The sequence below is a fragment of the Camelus dromedarius genome, chromosome 10 (assembly GCF_036321535.1).
Source record: "Camelus dromedarius isolate mCamDro1 chromosome 10, mCamDro1.pat, whole genome shotgun sequence".
Taxonomy (NCBI): Eukaryota; Metazoa; Chordata; class Mammalia; order Artiodactyla; family Camelidae; genus Camelus; species Camelus dromedarius.
The window spans coordinates 70,104,948-70,131,961 of NC_087445.1; the positions used below are offsets into that span (position 1 = coordinate 70,104,948).

The 27,014-nt window shown below is 38.9% G+C and overlaps 1 protein-coding gene across 11 annotated transcripts in view; it reads right to left on the bottom strand.

Moving 5' to 3' along the window:
* Nucleotides 1-24,457, bottom strand: part of MAPKAP1 (MAPK associated protein 1) — a 209,748-nt gene extending 185,291 nt beyond the window's left edge. For 2 of the 11 annotated variants that reach the window (XM_031450461.2, XM_010984338.3), the window contains exons 1-2: nucleotides 24,198-24,455; nucleotides 5,054-5,123 (exon numbers count right to left, since the gene is read on the bottom strand). Coding sequence is in view for 2 of the 11 variants with exons in the window: in XM_010984340.3 (XP_010982642.1) it covers nucleotides 5,054-5,123; nucleotides 6,183-6,196 (84 nt within the window). In the remaining 9 variants the exon portion in view is untranslated. Of the gene's footprint in view, nucleotides 1-5,053; nucleotides 5,124-6,182; nucleotides 6,322-24,197 lie in introns of all 11 variants that reach the window. The other 9 variants (XM_064490512.1, XM_010984340.3, XM_064490513.1 and 6 more) reach the window with 9 other exon arrangements.
* Nucleotides 24,458-27,014: the final 2,557 nt, after the last annotated feature.

The window sequence follows — 27,014 nt, forward strand, 5'->3', positions numbered from 1 at the left end:
TAATGGGTGTTCTGGCACCAAAAAGGCGAAGGGCAAAGCTGGAAGGTGCTGGAGTATCTTCAACAGAATCTTTTTCAGGAAAATGTATCTGCTCCATCACCTCTTATGAAGAAAAGACTTATGGGCAAACACTGCTGAAAGCACATACCAACTCCCTAACTATCCTTACAGAACAGAGGCCCCCCAAACACCCCAACATGAGCAGATATCTCCTCTATTAGTACACTATGACTTCATACAATTAGGAATCGGAATGAATCACTCAAATATTTATTCAGTACCAGTTCTGAGAGGGAATTCCCACTGGACTGCCCTGGGAAACATGCTTTCCACCTCTTATGACATGTACTTGAGGATTCAGACCCTAAGTTCCACAAGGACAGGGGCCATAACACCATACCCTTTCTGGCAACAAAGAATATTACACATAGCAGGAAAGGAATTCAATAAATTTTGCTGTCTGACTTCCAAGACCTATACAATTTTGTTTTAGAGATAAGTCATACAAACATGTCATGTGTTAAGAGTGACTATAAAGAAAGAATTGCTTTTAAAAAAATTAATACAGATACAAGAATTTCTATACAATGTGCCCTTCAAAATTGTCACCTTGGGACACTATCAACTTATTCCAATGCTTTTCAGAACCAACAGAATATGTTTTAAATCACTTTAAGAGTAGCCAATTATCTTATGAAGGTAGATTTGCTTTCTAAGACAAAGATATTCCAAATACAGGCAAAAACAACTTATTTTCTCTGACCAGTTGTGCAAAGATCAAAGATTTTTAAAACCTACTGTTGGCAGGGATTCAGAGACATGGGCACTCTCACGCACTAAGAGAGGGAATGAAAATTGGGACTTTTTAGAGGGTAATTTGGTACCATCTATAAAAGTGTAAAAGACTGAATACCCTTTGTCCAACCCCACTTCTAGGAATTGCTCTTAGGAAATAATTATGCAAAAATATTTATCTCAGGATTGTGTAACTGAAAATCTGAAATAACCTAAACACCCATCAATAATGCCTATGCCATGACACACACATACAGTGGAATACTACACAGTCATTAAAAATACATGGTAGAGAATGGGTAAACAAAATATGGTATATACAAACAATGGAAAGTTATTCAGCCTTAAAAAGGAAGGAAATTCTGAGACATGCTACAACATGGATAAACCCTGAGGACGTTATGCTAAATGAAATAAGCTAGTCACAAAAAGACAAATACTGTGTGACTCCACTTGTATGGGGTACCTAGAGTAGTCAGATTCACAGAGATAGAAAGAAGAATAGCAGTTGCCAGGGGCTGGAGGGAGGGAAGAATGGGAAGTGGTTAATAGGTATGTTTCAGTTTGGGGAGATGGAGCAGTTCTGGAAATGGATGATGTTGATGCCACACCAATGTGAATGTGCTTAACACCACTGAGCTGAACCCTTAAAAATGGTTAAAATGGTAAATTTTATGTTATACATATTTTACCACAATTTTAAAAATTTAAATCTTTTTAAAATGCCTGGGAAATGCCACATTAAACAAAATTAAATAGACTTTCTTAATGCTGTTTAATTATAGCACTTCTCAAAGTTCTTAAACTACTAATGTATATTGTGAATCTCCAAGAGTGAGGAATCCAGTAACACAATATATCCCAAATTCCAAATTTATTTTCCTCTAGGAACACTAAAACAAATCAGCATATAACAGAGTTTCACACATGGTTTTGAAATGCTGCTCTACACTTTTACAAATAGTGTTTCTTCAGGTCTTGAATGCCTTTCCTGAATGTCACCAATTCTTTGATTCTCTGAGATAGTCAGGTCCTTTTATATGCCTTTAGGCTATCAGATAAATAATAATTTCAGGTTCAAAGGAGAACTATTCCCCTAAGATGTCCTACTTTGCAGATTCTCCCTCTTTTTAACTCTATGTCCCTCAAGGCATAAAGCTTTGTTTTTACTAAAAATTCAAGCAAAAGGGACATTTATGTGGAGTGGGAGGATAGTAAGACATGTCCCAAAAGGACATGGCCACTTTTAATATATTGCGTGATCTCTTTTTATATTTCATTCATTCATTCAACAAATAATTATAAAGTTCCTACTATATGAAAAGTGTGGTTCCAGGTGCAATTTGGAAGCTAGTATCACTTTACATAACCATTTGATTTGTGTTCATTAATGATCATTAACCTGCCTGTGGTAACTTGGAGCATACCCTAACAAGGGAATAAATTTTTAGTAGGTTTTAGTGGGTATCAAATCTTAGAACAACTTTTATTTTTAATACTAACTTTATGCACATACACCCTCCAAACTTTATTTATATATTGTAATGTATTATAGAAAAACATAAGGTATGAACATAGTAAAAAAAAAAGTAGATGAAAAAAGTGACAAAGGGGAAGTAACTCAGGATAAATCCGAAAGTCAGTGCCTGCTATAAGATCGTATACATTTGCTACAGGTAGACTGCAGAATCCCAGAACCAAAACACAATTATAATAGCTAACCTTACCTTATTATAAAAGCTAGACTTGTCTTTTTTCTTTTTACAGCGATTAATTCATGTAATTCTCAAAATAAGCCTATAAGATAATTACCACTTTTATCCCCATTTTACAGATGAAAAAACTGAGGCACAGAAAGGTTAAGAAACCTGCCCAAAGCCAGACAGTGAATAAGTAATAGAACTAACAGTCAAATCCAAGAGCTTGGGATCTTAACCACTATACAGCCTCTCAAAACAAGGGGGAACAAAGAACTACAATAGCTATAATAAACATGATTTTTAAAAATCTCGTTGGTGAATTTCAGGGCCTAAGAGAAATTTCTCCTATGGGTCCTTGTGAAAGATGTAAGACAGTAAATGTGTTGTACAGCAGAGAGCCTTCCCTTCACTAATGCAACAAGACTTGTACAAGACCAAGAAATAAGCAGCACACTTATGACTGTTCAAAACTAAAAATCATAAAATTTTCCACATGAAGTAAATTCCAGATATCATCAACTAGTTAACCTGAAACCACAGAGGAAGTTTACTTTATATTTCCAATTAGGTCTAAGTATCTTTTTGAAAATCCCTAGAAATTCATGCAACTTCAGCTACAAAGTCCATACGTGAAATATTCTCTGTCTCTTTAAATAACCCCATCAGAAGCAAATGAGCTCTTCCTTATACTCCTCCACTCCATAAGGACCTGAGATCATAATATGACTTAAAATGCTCAAGTCCAGCCAATAGTTAAAGAGAAATTCTCCTTTCTGGACCTTCAAAACACTATACATTCATTTCCTTCTGCCAGACAGACTTCAAGCCCCCTCACCTGCAATCTGTGAAAACTTGTCTGAATAAGGAACAGCCTGAGGCTTCTCAAAGGCCTGCAAACTCCCAATCAAAAATTACTGCTACCCCATCAATGTGTCATATAAATGTTGGCATGTTAATTGTGTATTTATAAGATTGTTAATGGTTAGTTAATTTACCTCCCACACTATTATTGTACTTGAAATGATTTAACGTCTGCTGAGGGAGTTAACAACATGTAACAGCAGATGCGAGGTTTTTGTTTTTTTTTTTTTACCTTTCCACACTGTACCCCGACTTCATGCTATTAGCATTAGGCAAGTTGAACCTGATTCCTACATAGGAATCCTCAAGTGTTACAGAAGCATTCACATTTATTTTGCACAGCAAGAAATGATTACAAATTAGAAAAACAAAAGCCTTTTTATTATATACAATGTCTTCCATTTATAAAAACCAACAGACCCTGCTTTTTACTAAGATTTCAACATTCTTTGATCTAGTTAAAGTTTAGAATTTCTAATTCCTGGAATTAGAAAATAAGTGAAATGACCATTAAAATAAAATGCTAGTTTATTTATTTTAAATATCTTTTTCTAATTCTCTCCAATTTAAACTTTCATTTATTCTTTAGAACAGCTAAATTGAGCTCCCCCCCCCTCCTTGGGGATTAAAATCTTCTCCATGTGAATACACCTAATTTAATTAAATAGTAAACAATGAGACCCTCTATCTGAAGAGTTTAATTTTTCCTTTCACATTTTAATTTCTATACTCTGATTAAATGTATTTACTAGACTAAGTTACAGCAACAGAAAAGAAATACTGTGTCTTCTCTGGAATAACATGGGATTCATTCACTAAACATCATTGCGAGCTATGCACTGGGACTCCTACAAAAAAATTATATGAATACTGGCCTGCACCCTCCAGAGGCTTACAAACTTCAGCAGATGAGCTATGTCTTGTACATACATTACAGGAACATAAGGCAATATACTAACCATCAAATGAGACACTAAGACAGTATGTTTTCCAAGAGACAAGAAAGTTACAAAAGGCTTTAGGAAGGTAGGTCACATTTAAGGATGGCTAGGCTTTCATTAGGCAGAAATACAAGGAGAACAGTAATACACGACAAATACTGAGCCTTTTATTATTGGCTATACTTTTCATATAACAGCATATTTCATCCTTACTATCACCTCAGGAGGTAGGTATTAATATTATACTCATTTTATAGATTAAAAAAAATTAAGGCTTAAAAGTGTTATATAACTTGCCCAAGGTCACATGGTAGATTTTTTAATCGTTGCAGCTCCTCCAGTCCGAGATGTAGTCTATTTTCCCACCCCCTGAATCTGGGCTCCCTGGTAGTTTGCTTTGACCAACAGAATGTAGTGGAAATGATGTGGGACTTCTGAATCTTGGTCTCAAGAAACCTTGTAGTTTCTGCTGCAGCCTTCTTTGGACCATATTTGAATTATGGGAAGACATTTGAGATAAAAGATCACATGTAGAGATTCGGTCATTCCAGGTAATCTGATGCCATCCCCCTCCAACCCTGCTCCCATGAGTGAATGAGGCCATCTGGGACCAGCCAGTCTCTCAACAACCTACCAGGAGACTAGGTCAACCTACCAGGAGAGCCTATTAAACATCTCCTTTGGACAGAGGGACTGTGACCCTTGATTTTTCTTTCCTTGTACCACTACAAGGAACCTCTACCTGAAATGTCTTACCATCTGCCAAGACCCAATCAAAGGGAGCCTGGTACAGTATAGTGCCTCTCCAACTTGTCCACGGACACACCTAAAGGGCAAAGGAGAGTAACCATAAATCAGGGACAAGAGAACCTAGAGGAGACACCTAAAACAACACGCTATAAAAATTTACTTTTAGAAGTCATTCATATTTCGCATTCTATCCTATAATATACTGCACCTGTATTTGTTTTAGTAGAAAAAATATTTTACTTTCAAATATAATCACTAAAATTGATAGTCCAGGAAGATGTGCCACGCTTAGTTTGTGGCTTCTAGGATCCACTGGCACATACTGGGATTCTCATAATCCCAGTTTGAACAGTAAGGTCTACTGGAAAAGCACAGACTTTGGTGTCAGAAATACCTGATTTTGTGAAGATAAAATGACACTTTATCAATAGACAACTCAGATCTAAATTTTGCTCAATATATGTTTCCTATAACAAGTATGAAGAATTGTAACTAATAATAACACTAAACTATATAAAGTTCTAAGCACAAGTCAGACTAAAATCTCTATTATTATGCAGCTATTATAAGACAATCAGCATTTTCAAAGTGTTTTGAAATTATGTTTATTCATTATTTGAAATTACTGTTATTAGCAATAGTTATGAAACTTCAGACAACCTAAGCACCCACCACCTCCAAAATTCCAAAGCTGCCAACATGTCTGGATGTTACAAGAAATCTGCTAGTTTGGTGCAATGTAGCCCTAAATTATTTTTCCAATGGGTGTTGTCTTTCTGACATAACAGATTTGATTGACACTTGTGATAATAAACAAATAATTTTAGGTTTTACTTTAAGATTTCAAGTTAAAATGTTTACAGTTTTACCTAAAGAAATGAATAATGCCAAAGAAACAAGACTGCTTCTCAATATGAAATTACCATTATAAGAGCTGAAACTGTAACACTCAACTACTACCAAATATTCATTCACAGATTTCATTCATTTGGCAAATATTTATAAAGCACTTACTATGTGCCAGGCATCAGATACAACGCTGAGCAAAAAATTTACAAAGACTTGGCCACTGCCTTCATGGAGCTGAAAGCACATATGGTAGTCAAATTTTTAAAATGGCTCAAGAAATTCTTACCTCTTGGTATCCATGCCTCTGTGTTATGCCCTCCCCTTGAGTGTGGGTGGAACCTGACTTGCTTTCTAGCCAACAAAGTACAGCAAAGGTGATGGAAGTCACTCCATTACTTTGTTATGTAAGGCTTCATTCTAGGCAACTGGAGATGGAGATTTTAAGTCAGAGAGATTTTCCTGCTGGCCTTGAAGAAGCAAACAGCCATGCTATGGAACTTTACATGGTAAGGACCTGAGAGCCTCCAGGAGCCAACAGTGGTCCCAGTCTATAGGTAGCAAGGAAATGGGGACCTCAGTTATACAGCCACAAGGAAATGAATTCCACCAATAATCTGAGGGAGCTTGGAAAGAGATCTTTCCCTAATCGAGCTTCCAGATGAGGCTGGGGCCCATTGACACCTTAATTTCATCCCTTTGAGACCCTCAGCAGGAAACCCAGCTGAAGCCAGGACTCCTGACTCACTGAGAGATAATAAATCTGTATTGTTTTAAGGCACTGAGTTTGTGGCAATCTGTTATGCAACAATAAAATGAAAATATACAGTGTAGGAAAACAGCGTAAACCTCTTTACCTTCACATACAACATTTAAGGCTCTCTACAACCCGGTTTCACTCTCCTGCCCCTTCTCCCAGCATGCAACTCTCAGGACTATTCTGAACATAATCCAGCCTTTGTTAATGATACTCCCTTTGTCTGAGATGTGCCCTTATCCTCCAATATAAACTTTATTTTTTTTGTAAGTTCAACTCAAACATTTCATCCTCTGTGAACCCCTCTCCAATTCCCAGGGTCCAAACTGTTTTAAAAGCACTTTACTTTAACCTTCAATACAGTTAGTTATATGAATATCGTGTTTAAGGACTTGCCAATTTCAATTTTTTTGACCCAGTTCTAGATTCAGAAATGTGGTTACTCTATTAAGGTATAAACAGCTTTCTCCCTTGATCATTTGGAAAGTTGCTGAAGACAGAAATCCCTAGACCCTCACCACAGTAATGCAGTGGTTCTAATGTGGTGGTTCTCAATTGGAAAGCAAATTTTGCTCCTCAGGGCAAGCATCTGGAGACATTTCTGGTTGTGACACTGTGGGGTGGGTGTTAGAATGTGAACTCTAGTGGGTAGATGCCAGGGATGCTGCTAAACATCTTACAATGCACAGGACAGCACTCACAACAAAGAATTATACCCCCCAGAATGTCAGCATCATTAATGCTGAGGTTGAGAAACCCTGCAGTGATGGGTTGTTTGAAGCCACTATATCTGTGGTAATTTCTAAGCCCCTTAGAATGGTTTCATTAATAACAAGATTAATACATATATATACAACTTTGCTACTAAAATCTAAGCTCAAATCTTTGAAAGAACTAAACAAAGTTCAAGTCCTAGTAGCTTTTCTGAAATCTCCTACCCTTAGGAGAACCAAAGCCCAAATTACTACAGTAAAGACAAGCTGTATTCATTCAAACTTGTTCGTTGATCTGAAGACTATCTTTCTTCACCTGGCTACTTCCTACTCATTCTTTGAATTCCAGCTCAATGGTCAGTTCTTCCAGGAAACCTCCCTAATGAACCCCACAGACCAGGTTAGCTGCTCCCTTGTGGCCCAATGCACTTCATCACTACTTCTACCAAATAATTAATCCAGCACATTGCCTGTTAGTTAGTAGTATGTGCTATGTGTTTGCTGAATTTATTCATTCAACAAATATTTATTGAATGCCTACTGTGTGCCAGGTACTGTTCTAGATGCAGAGAATACAGCAGAAAACAAACCAGACAGAAAGTTCTACCCTCATGAAGTTCACATTCTAATGATGAAGATAAACAAAACAGAATTAAATTATACAATAAGTTAGAAACGCTATAGAGAAAATAGTGCAGAGAAGCGAAATAGGGCATGCTAGGTGGGTGAAGCCACTGCTGCAATTGTAGACAAAGTGGTCAAGGAATGCTTGACTGAGGTGACATTTGAGTTAACCCTTGAAGGAAGTGAGAGAACAAGCCATGTGGACTTTTGAGAGAAGCGCGTTGCCAAGCAGGGGGAGTATACCCAGCACTGATCAAGAAATAGCAAGGAGTCCAACAAGGGAGCAAGCAGTAAACAATGAGGTCTAGGAGAGCGGGTCATTCTGAGGACTTTGCTTTTATTCCAAGTAAAATGGAGGATTGTGAGCAGTGATATAATCTAACCCACATTTTAAAAGAACCTCTCTGGCTGCTATGTTAATGACTGAATGAATGAATGAACGAGTGAATCATACTTTTTAAAAAAAATAATAATCTGTATATATGTTGGTTTTCTCCTCTAAACTCTGAGCTCCTTAAGCACACTGACTATCTTATTCATCTCTGTGCTGCCAGTTTCTAGTACAAAGTGGCTGGCACCCACGAAGGGCTCAGTGTATAACAGACAAATGAATCTTTCTTGTTCCCAAAGGGTTGTGACATGATTTTCAAAAAAAAGAAAAAAAAAAAAAGTCCTTTATCCATGGTGTTGGTTCAGTAGGTAGGTCTCCTGCTACAATCTAAGATTTATTTTCCTTTCATTGTCTCCTTGATGTTTAAAGTTTGCTTAAGCAAGTAGAATTCAGTAGAGTTATGTTTCCATTTACCTAGCTCTCAGGTTAACCACATCATCAATTAAGGGAAGCAACATAGTTTACTGCAAGCACCACTCAGGAAACCTGAATTTCAGTTCTCTAATTACCAAGGACCTATTTACATGGTCTTGGACAAGTCACTTTAAACGTCTTTAAACCTGTTTTACACATAAGTCCATTTTTGCATCTGTTAAGTGAGAAGGGTGAATTCTAAGGGTCTTTTCAGCTCTCAAATTCTATTCCAATCACATGTGAGGAGGAGAAGGATGTAACTGGGAGTTTACCTAGAGTTCAACTGAAAAGTTTTGTGTGTAACTGGGAGTTTACCTACAGTTCCACTAAAAAGTTTTCTGTTTTTGCTTCATACTCTTTCACTCAAAGGCCAGAAGAATTTCACTGCATGTTTTACTTGTATCACTGTACCACAGTTCAGACTTTAAGGATAGAGGTGCAAGGAATTTCTTTCATGAGAAAGAAGATTTTAACAGCATCTAGATTTTGGCAGCAATCCCTCTACAAAAGTAAACCACGTTGCTGATTTGAGTGGGCACTACCTCATCTTTTTTTTTCCCCAATGCTATTGTGTATGGAAACTAGTTCCTAGAACTATAAGAGCTAAAGTTAGTAAATACAACTGGAATTTCAGATTATTGTCTCTAGCCTGCCGAGGGATTAGCTATGGGATGATTTCAAGTGAGTTAGATGCCTCTACCTCTATTCCCTCAGCAGCGAAATATGCATAATCTACGTCCTATTTATCCACCTCATAGAGACACTTACAAAAAGTAAAAAGCACTATTCAAATCCAACATGCAACATTATTGACTTTTCCTGTTCTAGCTACATCTGCTTGGAGGGAAAATAAGCTGCCACCTACCAAATTTATTCATTCAACTCCTAATGAATGAAGGACAGCATAAAATAATCTAAACTAGCCGATAATCCCCAAACTACTGTTATGTGACCTTGAAAGGTGCTTTGTACTTCCATTTGAATGAAGCTTTCATGGTGAGGAGGGTATAGCTCAATGGTAGAGCATGTGCTTAGCATGCATGAAGTCCTGGGTTCAATCCCCAGTACCTCCATAAAAAGCAAATAAATAAAACCTAATTACCCCCCACCAGAATTTAAAAGCAAAAAAATCTTAAATTAAAAAAAAATGACTGAAGCTTTTATAACCTCAATAAATGGTAACATTATTGTTATTAACAAAACTGCACTAACTTTGCCAGGTATTTTTTATAACCTTCTAAATTACTTTAAAAAAAAAATCACCAGATGGATCAAACATGAGGACAGAGCAGCAGGACTGGCTTCATTCTGCCTATAATGTTATACATTTAGGGTGGAAGTATTTCACAAAATACAATTTAAGTAGAATAATTAATTCTCTGGATTCCAGAAGGTTGCTTATTTATTTATTTATTTATTTTTAAATATTTTGGGGGGGAGGTAGGTTTATTTATGTTCTTTTTTAATTTTGGGGGGGGTAATTAAGGTCTACTTATTTTTTGGAAAAGGTACTGGGGATTGAATCCAGGACCTCGTGCATGCTAAGCATGCGCTCTACCACTTGAGCTATACCCTCCCCCTATTTATGTATTTAAAATTTTTTCTTTTTACTGGAGGTACTAGGGTCTGAACCGAGGACCTTACGCATGCAAAGCATGCACTCTACCACTGAGTATATCCTCCCACTTGCTTATTTATTTAACAAGCCCTTATATCACTTACAAAACTGTCAGAGGTGGAGTCTATTCCTATTTATGTTTTATAAATCAGTAAACTGAGGCACAGACTTGCCCAAGAACACACAAGTAGTGAGAGGTACAACCAGAATAAAACCTAGTCAGCTTGGCTCCAGAATCCCTTCTTTGAACAATTATACGATGCTGCCTTGAATTTCCAGTTTAAGTCCATTTCATCACGCTCTTCTTAATCCTCTTCTTTCACTAGTCTAGATATGGGTCAGACTTACCTGTTCAAGAAATTCAAATATGAATACCTACCACATGCTGGGAGTTAAGAGTATAAAGTAATAAGTCATAGTCCCCATTATCAAGAGGCTTACAGTCTAGCAAGGGAGAAAAGACAAGTACATAAATGGTCACAATAAAGAATGAGAGCAATGCTAGAGGATTCTACATAACAAAGTACTATAGAAACACAAAGGAAATATCTAATTGAAACTGGATACTCAGACAAGGCTTCACAGATGACTTTGGTCAAGTTCAAGATAATGGAAGTAATCATTTCCAACTTAGTCACCTTAAGAATGAGGGCAGCGGGCAGGGTATAGCTCAGTGGCAGAATGCATGTTTAGCATGCATGAGGTCCTGGGTTCAATCCCCAGTATCTTTGTTTGAAAAAACCAACCAACCAACCAACCTAATTTCCCCCTCAAAAAACAAACAAACAAAAAAGAATGGGGGTGGGAGTGAACTGGCAACTAAATAGTCCATAATCCAGCTCCTTGTTCAAAAATGTTTAAAATAAAATGTGCTCCACACTTGTGCTATGAACTGCAGACTAATATCAAGCCATGCATAGGTTATTGCAGAAGCAGGGAGAGAGAGAATAACTAACCTTCAGAGTAGGGGACGCGGAGGGAATCAGGAAGGTGGGGAAAAGGTACACAGGAGAGACTAAGAGCAAGCAGTCAGGCATCAGACTGCCTGGATTCAAATCTGGTCTCAGTCACTCACTCATTGTGGGACCTAGGGAAAGTAACAACTTCTGTGTCCACTTCCTCATCTATAAATGGGACTAATTCTCGTGCCTATCTCACAGAATTGTTGTGAGGATTGAAAGAATTCATATATGTTATGTGTGTATAACAGCACTTGGCCCATGGTAAGCACTATACAAATGTTTACTAGTATTGTTAATGCTGTTATTCCCTGGTCTAAAATGCATCTTCAAAGATGAGTAGCTGGATGGCTAGGAGAAAGGTCAAAGAGACAAACTCATCTTTTTCTGCATGAGACAAGGCACTAAAATTAGAAACAACAGAATATGTATTTAGTAACTAAAACTACATGGAGTTCAAAGTTGCTGATTAGATTAGCATTTCAGAAAGACTGCTCTGGCAGCTGCATAGAAGATTAAGCTGATAAACAAGACACAAGATTAGTTATGAAGCTGTGACTAGAGCTCAGGGAAGAGATGATGAAATCCAAAGTAAGGCAGTAAAAGACAGGGCTATGAATTTAAGAAATAGTTTAAAATAGTTACTTAGGAGATAAAATTGGTAGAACCTGGTGACTGAGTGGATCTGGAAGGTTAAGGAAAAAGGGAAAGTTTATGGCTTGCATAATAGCACCAACAAATGAACTGTGGACTCAAAAGTAGGAACAGCTTAACAGGTAGAGCGGAAATGAAGAACTATGTTTCAGACACATTGCACCTGAGATGTCTATGGACCACCCAAACAGAGAACCAGCATGATGCAAACCTGACAGCCCAAGAGAAAGGTCTGAGCAAATCTGGGGGACAACATATAAGAGACACACGAAGGACAGGCAAAGCTGAAGCCTAGGAGAAAGATCTAAGCCAAACTGGAAGACATCAACATATAAATGACAGATAAGGCCATGGATGTGAATGAGCTTACCCAGGGAGAATATGCAAGGAAAGAGCAATAACCTAGGGACAAAACCCAAGGAACAGCAATACAGTCTTTCCTCCTTATATACAGGTTCTGTATTTGCAGATTCAACCAACCGCAGATCGAATTTGGTTGGCTGGCCGAATCTACAGATTGGGACCTAGGATCTGGAAGGTCAACTGTACTATGCCATTCTATGTGAGAGACCTGAACATCTGTGAATTTTGGTATCTGCAGGGTCCTGGAACCAATACCGCATGGATACAAAAGGACGACTGTAGTTATAGGATAAGCCAAGAAAAAGAAACCCCAGAATCTCTGAAAATCAACTCAACCTTTGCCTAGATTCTAAAGTTAGAATCTATGCTATGGAAATTAAAAAAATTTATATAAGCAGTCACAGTTGTAACAGTCAGTATCCTTGGGGGATTGTTTCCGTGCAGATACTAAAATCCACGGATGCTCAAAGTCTCATAGTTGGCCCTCCCTCCTCTATAACTATGGTTCCGCATCCACAGATTCAACCAACTGCAGATCTTGTCATACTGTATTTATTGAAAAAAATCTGCATGCAAGTGGACCCAGTTCAAACCCATGTTGTTCAAGAGTCAACTGTCTGGTACACATATGCTTGTAAAATAAATGTGGTTGAAGAGAGAAAACTGGAAATTTTCCCATTTATCAAAACAAAAGGGCTCATGGAACACCTCAGGTTGCTTCTAGCCCAGACCAGAGCAACACAGAGCCTGAAGAAGGCAGAAGCAGAAAGGCAGTAGACTTTATACTCTGCTGACCAGAATGTAAAACGGTGCAGCTGCTTTTGAAAACAATTCGGCAGTTCCTCAAAATGTTAAACAGAGTTATCGTCAAGACCTGACAATCCACTCCAGGTTATATATCTAACAGGACTGAAAACATATGTTCACACAAAAACTTGTACACGAACACTTACAGCAGTATTATTCATAATACCCAAAGAGTAGAAACAACCCAAACCTCTATCAACCGATGAATGGATAGGCAAAATGTGGTACTTCCATACAATGGAATATAAAGAAATGAAGTACTAGGGGGAGGACACAGCTCAGTGGTAAGAGTGTATACTTAGCATGTGCGAGGCCTTGGGTTCAATCCCCAGTACCCTCTTTAAAATAAAATAAATAAATCAATAAACCTAATTACCTCTCCCCTCTAAAAAAAAAAAAAAACCTTAAAAATATATATGTAAAAAAAAGAAATGAAGTACTGATATATGCTACAATATGGATGAACCTAGACAACATTATGCTAAGTAAAAGAAGTCAGACACAAAAGGCCGCATATTGTGTGACTCCATTTATATGAAAGGTTCAGAATAGGCAAATCCATAGAGACAGAAAGTAGATTAATGGTTGCCAGTGGTTGGGGGAGGGAGGAATGAGGAGTGACTGACTGCTAATGGATATGGGGTTTCTTTTGGGGTTAAAAATCATTAAATTATACACTTTTAAAAGGGTGAATTTTATGATACATGAATTATATCTCTAGTTTTGAAAGGATGGGTTAAAAACATAGAAAGACTAGAATCCACGCTACATCCTAGATTTCTTCTCCTTCAGGTGATTCCAACACAAGGATACCAATAAATTACTTAATTGAACAGTACTAACAATAGTAACCATAAAAATTTGTAAATAATTTGTAATACAAATTGATTACATCAAAGAGATATCAAATTCCTTGCAAAGATCAGATTCCAAGTTTTTTCCCTTGGGGAAAGGAGAACTTTCATATACATTCATGACCCCGTGTGGAGATAGCCAATCTATATCTCTAACCGAGGAAGATTAAAGCCTTGTGCCAGAAAACCCAGCAGAACTTCTGACTTTGCTGAAGCAAACACTCATACGCTGAGCAGCTTCTCCCATCACAGCACCAGACATTGCTTTCTTCCACACCAAAACTGGGCCTGGGAAGCCACAGGGTTAACACAATGCCTCTGTCAGCAACCTACTGAGCTACTGGCCCTTGAGGGGTAATTCTCTTCTTTACTTTGGAATAAACAAAGGGAGGGGCTACAAGAAGAAAGGCAACATGGCAGGACAGACACTAAGGCTCTGCAGAGCCTGAGTGTGCCCCCAATTCCACCACCCAGCAGCTGAGAAAACTGGGAAGTTCACAATTGCCCTAGACCTCAGTGACATTACCCCATATCTCACAAAGCTCCTGTCACAATGTAGGGCCCAACAGTGACATTCAAATATTAGTATTCTTCCCAATTCATCAAAGAGAAAAACTGGTTGTTAGTATTGTACATTTTGGGGTCATATTGGAAAATAACACTCATGGATCTCTTCCCTATGAGTTACTCAAACACATATTCTCATACTTAAAATTAGAAAACAAACAATGTCCATATTAAAATCCTTGACTCCTTTCTATGAAGCCTACCACCATTTAATTACAATCCTATGCATCCTCTTCTCTCTCCAGATTTCATTCACTTCTCTTTATCTCCATAACCCAATCCAAGCCACCTTCTCTCAGCTAGGCTATAGCAATTGTTTCCTAACTTGTCTTAGAATCCTTCAGTAACTTCCCAAATTCTTTAATATAACTGAACTTGCTACCTCTGCAGCCCCATCTTCCACTATCCCCTTCTTTCTTTCTACTCCAGCCACACTCAACATAGTGTTCTTCAAGCCTCTGAACAAGCAGTTTTTTCTGTCCTTCCACCTGGCTCGAAAATCACTTTCTCCTTCACCCTTCAGATCCCAATTTAGACAGCACCTGCCCCAGGAAGGTGTGACTTTATCAAGACTGGAGTAGGTACTCCTCCATATTCGCCTTTACTCTCATTACTGTAACACTTCTCAAACTAGACTGTACTTTTCATTACTAAACTGCAAGTCCCACAGGGAGCTGGGTCCATGCCTGAAGTTTTCATTGCTCAACTCCCAGACATATGAGTAGTGCCCAATATATATTCAGCAAATACTGACTGAATAAATGAATGATCACAATCAAGAAAAAGCTTAACTGACTCAATGGAAGATTTTACATGTAATATTTTCTTCATAGAAAAATATTTTAAAATTCATTTTTAATTTTGAAGAAAATTACAGATGCAACCAAATGCAATTTTTTATAACAACTATGGGGAAAAAGACTTAAGCACATATGCACTTTCTACAATTTTAACAGCTAATACCAAATATAATCAAAAGGGCTAAACTACTACCTCCATGGACATAGTACTCCTCACACTGTTCAGTTTTAGGACTTGAATTTCCTTAAATGGAAAAAGCGGGAAAGGTACACATAATGCAAATTACAAACATTATAGTCTAATCATGCACTGGAGTAAAAATAAATAAAATTTTTTTTTGCCAGCCCCTCTAATCCCCATCTCGCCCCCTGGAAAAGAATGTCCACACACTTGACAAAAACCTGCTTACTCCAAATGGCTCACCAAGTGAAGGTTACTGTGAAATACTTCAAATTCCATAAGCCCTCAGGACTGCAAAGACTGTGGGAAGAGAATGTTCCAAGAACATACTAATGGTTAGAAGGTACAAAAGAAATAAACCCTGATGCATGATGACTAAGTCTAAACTGAAGACTGAATATACTTGTTCTGAAGTCATTAACCAAGCTTCAGTTTCTGAACTACATTATTAAAACTATTTTAATAACTACATTATTAAAAATACTTAACATATTTTATGTCTCAAGTATAAATAATAGAGACTTGTTATGAAAAATAACTAGTTTCCTTCACTTAGTTTAGGAGATATCTCTATCACAGTTCAGACTCAGTTTTTGCATTTTGGATTTTTTTTTTAATACCAACAACTTCAATTCTTATCATGTGTTTGTTCCCTGTGCTAATGAGAATACAGAATTTTTATTATCATTTTGGGGATGTGACCACCTTTCAATTCTGTTCATATTTTAACTCAGCAACTTTAATCCAGCAATCAAAGCTTCATTAGCTTGTAAACAAACTGTTTCTCGGGTAAACTGAATTGCCCCACATTACGATCTTAAGCAAATAAATAAGTACAAAAAAGGCAGAGATTATAAATTAGGGCAGACAAATCTGTATCTAGCCCCACGCCAGTAAAGAGCATTCTATCAATATAGTGAAATGCTAATCTCCTAATTAACAACCTAATTAGGTAATTATGGCTTTGCAGAGGGATGCCGAAATGAAATATGACAACATGGTCACCTCTTTATATGGCACCTGTGGGCCTTTTCAGCTGTCATTGCAAAGAGTGCAATATCAATTTGAACAGATGACAAAGTGTTGTCATTTTTCATTCTGATAATATACAGAATGCTTTGGACAGAAGCAGTTTACAAAAGAAACATCTTGCCTGGTATTTTCCTAATTTAAATATGCTCAAATACTTCGTTAAATTTTCTGCATGCTTTTATATATTGTATATAGGAGAATTACTATGCATATTAAAAAAAACTGGCCATCATGCTTAACTGTACATGCTGAAACTATTGCAATTTCAATTATGAAGTATATAATTAAAAAAGAGTAAAAGGCACAATTCTTCATGACATTTTAATATTCATACATCTTGAATACTGCTATCAGAAAAGTTAAAACCCAAAGGTTGACCTTTTTTTCTTACAACATTTTTAAAAAGTGAGATAGAAATTCATTTACAATTTTCCATTCCAAAAAAGCACTTCCCAAGATAGAAATATTCAACTCACAAAAAAAGCTCTATATACCAATGACCAGCCTTATGGAGATAGGAGTGTACTCTCTCTGAAAGACAGAGCTGTTACAGGGCTCCTCACTGTCCCACTGGCCACTAAAGAGATGCTGGTAGCACTGGGACACTGGTGCCACCAATATAAATATGACTCTTCTTCCAAGATATTTTTGGGAAGGAGAGGAGGCCTAGCCTGGGAATCTCAACACTTACATCAAGATACAGGAAACCATATTCTAAGTGTGAAACAACTGAGGTTAAAACTAACTTAAAAATATAATTCATTTACAACATCAGATCATCTGCATTAGGGAAAACTTTTTTGATCAAAATGATGTTCACTAGCTCTACTCACATTTCTCAATTACAATTTAAACTAAAATGATTTTTTATTGAAAATAAATTTATCAGACAATATTTTGGAAAACAGAAAAGCATAAAGACCCATAATCTCACCACCTCTTTTTTCCTTTACATATTTTGACATTAATTGGGATCATACTTTATATAGTTTTATATCCTTTTTTCACTTTTTATCATAGGATGAGCATATTAATATGTCACTAAAATTCTTCTAAAACATCTAAAATGTTTGCACAATATTTCCATTCTATGGCTTTTCCATAATTTCTCTTACCTCTTTGTTGAATACTAAATAAAGTTGTTTCTAACTTCTGCTATTATAAATACTGCCACAGTGAACACCTTTGAACATGAAAACTTTTCCACATCTCTGATTACTTCTTTAACAAATATTCTGAGAAATGGGATTACAACCTCAAAAGGCATGCATGATTTTTTAAAGGCTTGTGATAAATACTGCCAAAGTTCTTTCCAGAGATGTTTCACCAGTTTTTATTCCCACTAGCAATATACAAGTGATCACCTCACTACCAACCTCTGCCAGCAATGAGGATTATTAGTTTTATTAAATCTTAAAACTTCATAAGAATATACCTTAACGCTCTCACAATATAATCAATAACAACTTTCTGCAGGCACTAAGTTTAAAATGAGTAAAAAGGGTCATAGTTGATGACTCTTCCAAAACAAGGGCCAGTTCCAATATCCACATCTAGAGCAGCATGGAATAGTGACAAAAGCCCTGTAGTATTTAGAGTAAAACAACAACAGCAGCAGAAGCAACAACAGTTCAAATCCCCAGCTTTGCCTTTATCAGTAGCTGTCTTCCTTGAATCATTTTACTCCTCTAAGCTTCAGTTTCTGCATTTGTAAGATGGGGGTGAGGAGAACATAATACATCCCTAGTTCTAACAACTTCAAAAAAAAGTAGTCACAGGCACACGAAAAAGGTAACATATGCAACTGGAAGTGTTTGTTATTTAATAGCTCAATCCATTTAATTGCCTAAAAATAGCATACTGAAACTGTCTTCTCAATAGTGCACAGTTGATCAGTATGCTAACTCACAAAGCACAGCTAGAAATTAACAAGACTAATTTCATGATCTAGTCAGGCAAATGACCCTCACTCCTTCACAGCCACTCCATAAAATCATTTCTTGTTACACTATACTAACAATCGAATGGCTTGTGCCCTGAATGCTGGCACCTACATCTCTCCAGAAGCTTCATGGAAGGAGGTATTTACACAAGTGGTGGCATTTAATCCTCACAAGTACCTTATGAGACTGGCAGTATTGTCCTTACTTTGCATTGTCCGGGTCACACAGAGTTAATAACTGACAGAGCCAATACTCAAATCCAGGTGGGTGTGACACCAAAGCCCTATCTCACACTGCTTCAAGATTCAAGTTTGCACCTCAGTGCTTCTTCGTTAGTCTCCTGCATGTCAGCAACTAAAGTGCAGACTAAAAATTTACTTGTTTTAAAAAGAAGACCATTCCTTCAAACAATTTTCTACCAATTTCTCTGCTGAAATAGTCCTTATCTATAATATAGTACCTTAAAATGAGTCCATAGGGAACTAAAAAATGTTATTTTTTTGAAGTTTTATACATTGATCCACTTTGACAGCATCAATAATAAAAGCATATTCATAAAAGTATACTCAAGTATAGGATATGAATCTAACACTGCATATATTTAAGGGTAAATGTGACATAACATTCAATTTATTTCACAAGCGATTACTATAATTTAATCCCACTAGTTATTCTAATACCTTCTTGCTGTTTCCAGAATTTAAGTTTTGTTAAGTGGCTTCTTCCATTTTTCTCACTTTCAATTACTTAAAACTGTTTTTTTTGGGGGGGGGTCCAAATTTTGTGTTTCCTATATTAAATTTATTTCCTCAATATACCTAGACTGCTGCCAACAAGAGTTAATAAATTTTGAATGACTGCTCAGGATTTATTTTCTTCATTTTTATATTCTATGCTATTTCCTTATACGATAGAGTATGAATGAAAATGAGTATCTAGAAGACCAATATTTCTTCAATTTTCACCTTGTGGAAGCTGGGTATTAAAATAAAAATAAATTAAGCTCTTGGGCTGGGAACTCCCTGACCATATTTCTCTCACTATGCTGGGTGACTCTATGCCTCCTTTCAATCTTGTGTATATACAATTAACAAAGCACCGGATGCATTTGAGGAGCACCTGGCTTGTCAAGGTCCTTTCCCAGAAGAAGAAATGAACAAAGAACAGAGGGAAGAGCTTGAACAGTGGCTCCCTACCTGCCATCAAGAGAGAAGAAGCAGCATTTTAGATTTGAATGTTCTCCACTGCGGTCTGCCAGTAATCAGCTGTGTGACTTTAAGAATGTCAGTTAGAATCAGAAAGCCTGGCATCCTGAAAAGACCTCACCAAGACTTCAACTAGCTCCAGCATTATCATCCACACGGGGAAAAAGATACAAAGATTTCTAAGTGACTTGACCAAAACCTAAAGGCTGTTAGTGGCATAGCTGCATTCAGAATTCAAGTCTCTTTCAGTCTAGAGTACTTTCTACTAAACTGTAATAAACTGGGCATCAATTTCTTCATCTCTAGACATGATGATAACACCCCTTGTTTGCTTCATGTACTGTAGAGAGAACAAAAAGAGACAAGAGATCTGCTAGCACTTAAAGTACTAAGAGCACAAAAGTATTACAAGGTCATCACCTCATCCAAACCCATCCCTCCAGAAATTGAGCCTGATTATACAAATAAAAGCATCCACCCTACCACTTCCCCAAAGATATCAGTATGAGTCAAACACAACACCCCCTGAGCTCAACAATTTACCAGTAGATTTCCGATCAATAATCACAATGTGTGTTGTAGCTCCTGATTTGAACAGAGGGTACCAAAATTTCAGTGATCAGGTAGGTCAGAGTTCACAATCAGGCAGCCTAAGACTGTCCATAGCCTACAAATGTGTTTTGGTCTACATGATAAATTTTTTAATGGCAATTTTTTAAAGTACATACATTAAAATCCAGATTTCCAGCATCTCTTGAAAACAATCAGAAGATCTAGGGGCACTGGGCCCACTTCCTCACAAGCAACTGGAGCTGAGTAGCCACTGCTACCTTCAGACTGACTGGCCCTATTCCCTCTAGTTCACAAGGTTTGTCCTACTCTTTATATTACACCACGGGCATTTGAGCTGGAGACTCTTGAGGGAGAGCTCAAAAGACAACTAAATTAATAAATATTTGTTTACTCTTTTGGCCAACTTTTTTTTTGCATTATCAACTCAAGCTGTGTGACTCTTGGGTAACACACTTAACCACTAAGCCTTAGGCTACTCATGTGTTAAAAGGGGGAAACCACCTATCTCACAGAATCATGAAGATCGAAGGAAATAAGGCATACAAAAACATTTAACAATGACTAAAATATAAGGGCTCAATTATTTTAAATTTAACACAAGTTGACATGTGCTAACTTCTGAGTCAAAACTTCTCAAAAACTTCAAACTCACAGAAAACACAAGGTCAGGGCAGCTCCCATGGGAGAAAAAAATGTAATGTGACAGAATTCCTTGCCATACAGCAATTCGGTATCTATTCTGTGTCCTTAATAAGGCCTATACATCAAAATAACAGATTTACAGCAAATTCTCTCAGCCTGAAGCACCTATAATCCACTGAATTGCAGCAGTTTCTAAAGTCTTCAGTTATGAGTCAACAAGCAAAACAAACGCTCCCTAAATTAAAAAATACACATATAAATATTTTATGTGACAGATGAGGCAATGAGCTCCTGAGTGCAGAAGCCATGTTCATTCCTCATTATCCTTATTGCCCAGCACAGTGACAGGTACTGAAGCTAGGGCTCAAGGGCTAGCTCCTTTCTGAAGACACTCACATCACAAGAAGAAACAACATGGCATAGTACCAAAGAGTCAACATACCAAAGTCTAGCAGATAATCCCCTCTACTCACAGCTCCAACAGCTGCATAAACTCAAGGAATTTATTTAACCTCTCTGTGCTCTAGTGTCCTCATCTGTAAAATCAGGATGCTAATACCACCTTCCTATACAGGAATAAATGAGATGATGCATTTAACACAATGCTGGCACACAGTAAGTGCTCGTTAGCCACCATTATCAGTGCTTCCTCCTTTGTGCTCCAAAGTACCCTGAGGTGACTGCTGTCTTAGTACCTCTAAGGCTTTACTGCAGTTCACCTGCACACACATACAGCTCCCCCATGGGAATGTCAACAGCCTCAGGGTGGGGACCTGGTTATATTCCCCTTTGCATCCCTGGGTCTAACATTTTTCCTGGCACTGCTGAATAAATCACAGATCGTCAAGGTATTTATTAACAGGAAGGTTACTAGCAGAAACTGGAACTTACCTCTCTTGCTTGACACACAAGCCCTGACTCTGACCCCTACTGACCCTCCAACATTACCTCCCAGTATCCCCACTAAAAGAAGCAATGGCTTGCTTTATTCAGGCTGGCCTACTCATCACTCTAAAACCATGCCATAGGGATTGTACCTTTTTATCTTACAGCTATCATTTCAGGGGGCCTTGCCACATATCAGGCTCTTTATCCACACTACCTCACAACACTCCATGGAGTCTATCTCATCCCCCATCTCAAACCATACTTGAAGGAAATAATGCTTAGAATTAAGAAACTTGCCAAAGGCCACATATCTAGTAAGAAGAGGGGCCAGGAATTGAATCCAGAGTCCATGGTTGTTCTCTACAGAACGTCTGGCCCACTCATTCAAAGTTGAGCTGACCCACTACCTCCTTGCCTTGAAAGATTATGGTCTTCTCTACACTTAAAAGGACTATCTGTACCATTCATTTTGATATTCATATTTTTTCTCTTGTATAGTTGTTTCAATATGTACTTGCATATAAAGGGCTATGGTGTCAGAAAGAAGAAGGAAAAAAAAACACATAATGGAAAACACACATACGTAGGCATGTGACAGACCTGGGTTTGAATCCTGGCTCTGTCTCGTACCAGATGCGTAATTTATCCTGAGCCTTCCTAACCTCTAAAGTGAGGCTAAAATGATTAAAAAAGAGAAACCTAGTAAAATCTCCAGCACATAGTAAATACTAAAGCTTAACTATTATCAAATTATGAAGCATTACCTGGCCACAGAACACTCCTCAAAAGTGAATGACACCCCCCACCTTCTGTGCAATCACTAGATCACAGAAAGAACTCTCACAGAAAGAAGTGTACTTATCACCCTATGTTAGAATTACTTCCTTATCTCTCTAAATTAAGCAGACAAGGACTGAGTCTTATTTATCTCTACATTGTCTAGCATGGTACCTGGGATATATCCATACTCAGTAAATGTTTGCTAAATGAAATAACTGTAGATATAATGCTTGTTTATAGAAGTCCAGAATAGAAATAATTTCCAGCTGAGGTCGTCCTGAATTGGTTGATGAAAGGCCAATTTCAGCTGGGCCCTAGGTAACATCTGACTAGGTAAAAACAGAAAAGGAGAAATCTAGGCAGAGAGAATGTCCTACAGAAACCAATGAACAAAGGAGAGACAAAGTTGATTTGGAGTCCCACTTATCCAGAGTAAAGGATCAGAGAAGGGGACCTTTTGAAGCATAGCTGGAAGGTTAGCCAGGAGCCAGATCAGGAGATGTAGAGGAATGCGAGTGCACTCCAGCATCACAGCAGACGAAGGCAGGTATGAGCACAAAGCTGAATGGGAAAGGGGCCACCAGCATGCCTCACAAGCCCCAGCAAGCTTGCAAGTGTGTAAACTGAAAAAGATGAAAACAAGTATCAATACTTGATCAAGAACTCTCAGTGTTTACTGAGCATCTTGTGTGAGCTCAGAGTATGAGGAATAAAACATGGTGCCTCCTTTTTCTGCTCTTATAAATTAGGAATCCAGCCCTTCTGCTTGTTGAAAGAGAACGAAAATGTTGACTTTGCTTTAACTGATGTGTAAACACCTGTCTCCCTTTGACTGTTCACACCTGGGGAAGTTCCGAACTTTGCTGGTTTGGTTTATAACAACATTATGCTTTGCACAGTGCCAGGTATTGTAACAGGCTTCAAAAATCACTTGCGTTCATTCAGAATGAAAACTGAACCAATCTCTGAATCAGCTTTCGGTTCTCGAGTTAAAGTAACGCTCTTGTTTAAACTACAATGATTTTCCCCCCAGCCTTAAACAGATCTAGAAGACTCTTCGCCACTCCCATAAATAAAAAGCTGAATCAAAGTTCTGGCAGCACTCCGGCTAGGAAAAAACAGTTCTGCAAGGCTGTTGACTCTTTTGGGGCAACGGAGAGAAGGGGCGCTAGGAAACAGGGACTGCACAGGTAATGCTTTAAAAACTTGATTTTCACGTTATGAAGATTAATACACCTAGATGTTGCCAAGTGTTGGGCCAGAAACTGCCCAAGTCAACAGTACCCTCCCCAAACCCCAACACCACAAGGTCCACTAGCTTCTCCTCCCCCCAAATCACACACCCAGCTGTCACGTTCAAGGCAGCCTCCAGTTCTGGAAAGGACCAGGAAACGGATGCTCAAGGGAGACCAGAGCAAGGGTCAGACAGACTGCCCGCTGGGCAGCGCCGAGTGCGGAGGAGTGAAGAGGGCCGCCAGGCTCCCCAGATGGGCTGGCGGGCGAGCGAGGGAAGGAGCTAGCGGCTAGGGCAACCTTTACCTGAAGCTGCGGCCACACTATGGGCCAGGTCGGCCCCAGGACACGTTCCTGAGGGGAGGGCCCGGCTTCCCCGCTCCTCCTGGCCCTTGCCCGAGCTCCACACTCTCAGAATCCTCGGGGACTGGCGCGCCTCCCGGCCGGCTCAGCAGCCGCTTTCCAGGCTTGCCCTCATATCCCCGTCGTTCCCCGCCGCCGGCCGGCCGAGCAGCAGCCCCGTTGCCCCAAGCCGCGCCACGACCCGGAACCGCACCCCCCGCACCGGAAGTCCCCGACCGGGAAGAAGCCGCTGGCTGGGGAGGTAGTGCGCAAGCCCCAGAGCCAAGAGCAAGGAGGGAAGCCCTCCCGGGGGGCGGGGCCGAACGGGAGGCCGTGCGCATGCGCACCACTTCCCCGGCTCCGGATTTAAGGTCTGGGTCAGAGATTAGCTGGGAGCCTGGTAAAATTCACCGACCTATGGATTTGCGTTGGGCAGAAGTCGACGTCAGTGTTCTTCGAATCTCCTCCATTCTCCCCGCTTCCACGGAAAAAAGCCCTCAGTTCATCCAGAAATGAGTGATGAGACAGCTTTGTCTCTGGGTCAGGAAGACTTGGCTTCAAATGCCAACTCCAACCTGCTGTGTATCCTGGGACAAGACACCTCCCCTTTCTGACCCTAGGTTTTCCCATCCATACAGTAGTTCCAATTTTACAGTATTGCTGTGAGAATCGAATGGGATGATGCTTTAAAAACACTCAACAGAGATAAACTCAGTGTTAGTTATTACTCTTGTTATTCGTTAAACGGAGATAATTATCTTCCTCAAAAGCTACAGGGGGGTTTCCATGAGATACAAGGACCCGCCCCAAACAGGGGCTCATTGTTGGTAGTCTCCCTGTCTCTCCCAGTCTGAATCAGTGGGGGAAGGTACTGTGAAGGGGAAAGAAGGACTCAAGTAGTGCAATGATAGGGTATCTCTCCTGCCTGATAGTCCAGAATGTCCCTCTTAAAAATGCACCTTACCAAAATAAAGAACAAAAAGAAAAAAATCAAGGCTAAATTTCAGCCCAGGAGGGACATTATCCGATATTAAAGTCACCAACAAATACACCATGGATCCACTACCATGTATTCAAATATATGATTGATTTCTTAGCTTAGAGGGAGAAAAAGAAATGTACCTTACCACCCAAAAGAGCTTCTGCAAACTTAACACCGCAGTTCTTTCAGGGGCCTGTTGGAGGTGTTCAGCCAAAGCATAGAGTGTGAACAAGGTTGGATATTGTTTTCTGATGTCACCAGACTATCATCCCCACCTAAATATTAATCTTCACTTTCACTTCTCTCTTGAACTCCAGTCTGAAGCACAGCTGTCTGTATAAAACTCAACCTATCCAAAATTGAAATCAATTAAACCCATTGAACTTTCTCTCTGCAGGTTCTAAGGAGTGAATACCCACTCTACCACTTGAAAGTTTTATGAATACGTCTCCCTAAATTGCCTCTCTAAATTTCCTTATCTGTAAAATGGAAAAACAAAAGTCCTAATTAACAGCACTGTGAGGATTAAGTGAGATTATATATATAGAACAGAGCCTGGCATGTAGCTAACATTTGCATAAAATGCTTACCACTATTACTACACCTCAGTCAGTAAACAGATACTTACCAAGTGCCTATGTAGTAAGCTTATCCTTGGCACTGGAGATCTCATGATGAAAAAGCCAGACAGGGACTCCACCCTAATGAAGCTTACCATAAAGTTTGACTATGGATTTGAAATAGTGACTGTGGCAAGTTGGAGTGCAGGGAGATATGGTAAGATTTTAGGAACACTAAGGGCCCTGTTGAGAATTGTGACTCTGAATTTATGGTTATACTAATATGATGGTTGTGTGATTTTTCTCTTGTTAATCTGAACAGTTAAGATACAGGCACACAAATAGTGAGCAATTGGGTCAGTCCAAGGAATTTTTGCCAGACAGGTGTGATGGGGTCAAGGAGTTTAAGATCTTGGCTTTTGAGAGTGCTTAACACAAAAGGTCACAGAATGGATGCTCAAGAGGTAAGTAAGAGAGTTCTGGAAAGGCCCAGGTCACTGGCCTGAAGGTCCCAAAACAGGTCTAATGGTCGTTACTGATGGTACAAGGTAGAAAGATGGAGGTGAGCCTAAGAGATGGACATCCTGAATAACCTCAGATGAAGAGCCATGTGAGAGTGGGGTCCTGGCTGAAGTGGAATGGAAGAAACAGTTACTGAAGATGAGACAGTCAAGGCACTGAGATGCCATGTGACCTCAAAACCTCCCCGATGAGGGACCAATATGAGGTGAAAAGGAAACCAGGTGTGCTTCCCAAGCCATTCTACAACTGAGGAAGGTAGTTAGGTGAGGAGGAGGGATGACAGGCCAACTGCATGGCTTAGCCATCAAGGAGTGGGAATTGTATCAGAGTGGAAGTGGCATTAAAAAGCGGAGCATACATTGACCTATAATCTGACCTAAGAGTGCATAGGAATAGGACCATGACAGCTGATGCACTCAGAAAAATTACATTTTTACAGCATACTGGTGGGGCCAGGGGCTGGTTAGGGGAGTTCATTAGACTGAGGGCAGAGAGACCAATACCTCAACATATCCATGGCAATCAGGTTTTCCATACTTCAGCTCTGACTTGGAAAGGAGGCCATGGTAAGGGATAGAGATCTCCTTTCTTCTGCTCCCCAGGACTAGAATCGGGACCATGGATAGGGGCTCAAAGACACCTATTAGCTGTGTGGTCTTCCACAGGAGATTTGCCTTCTGTATACCTGTTTCCTCATCTAGGTTAATTGTGAGATTT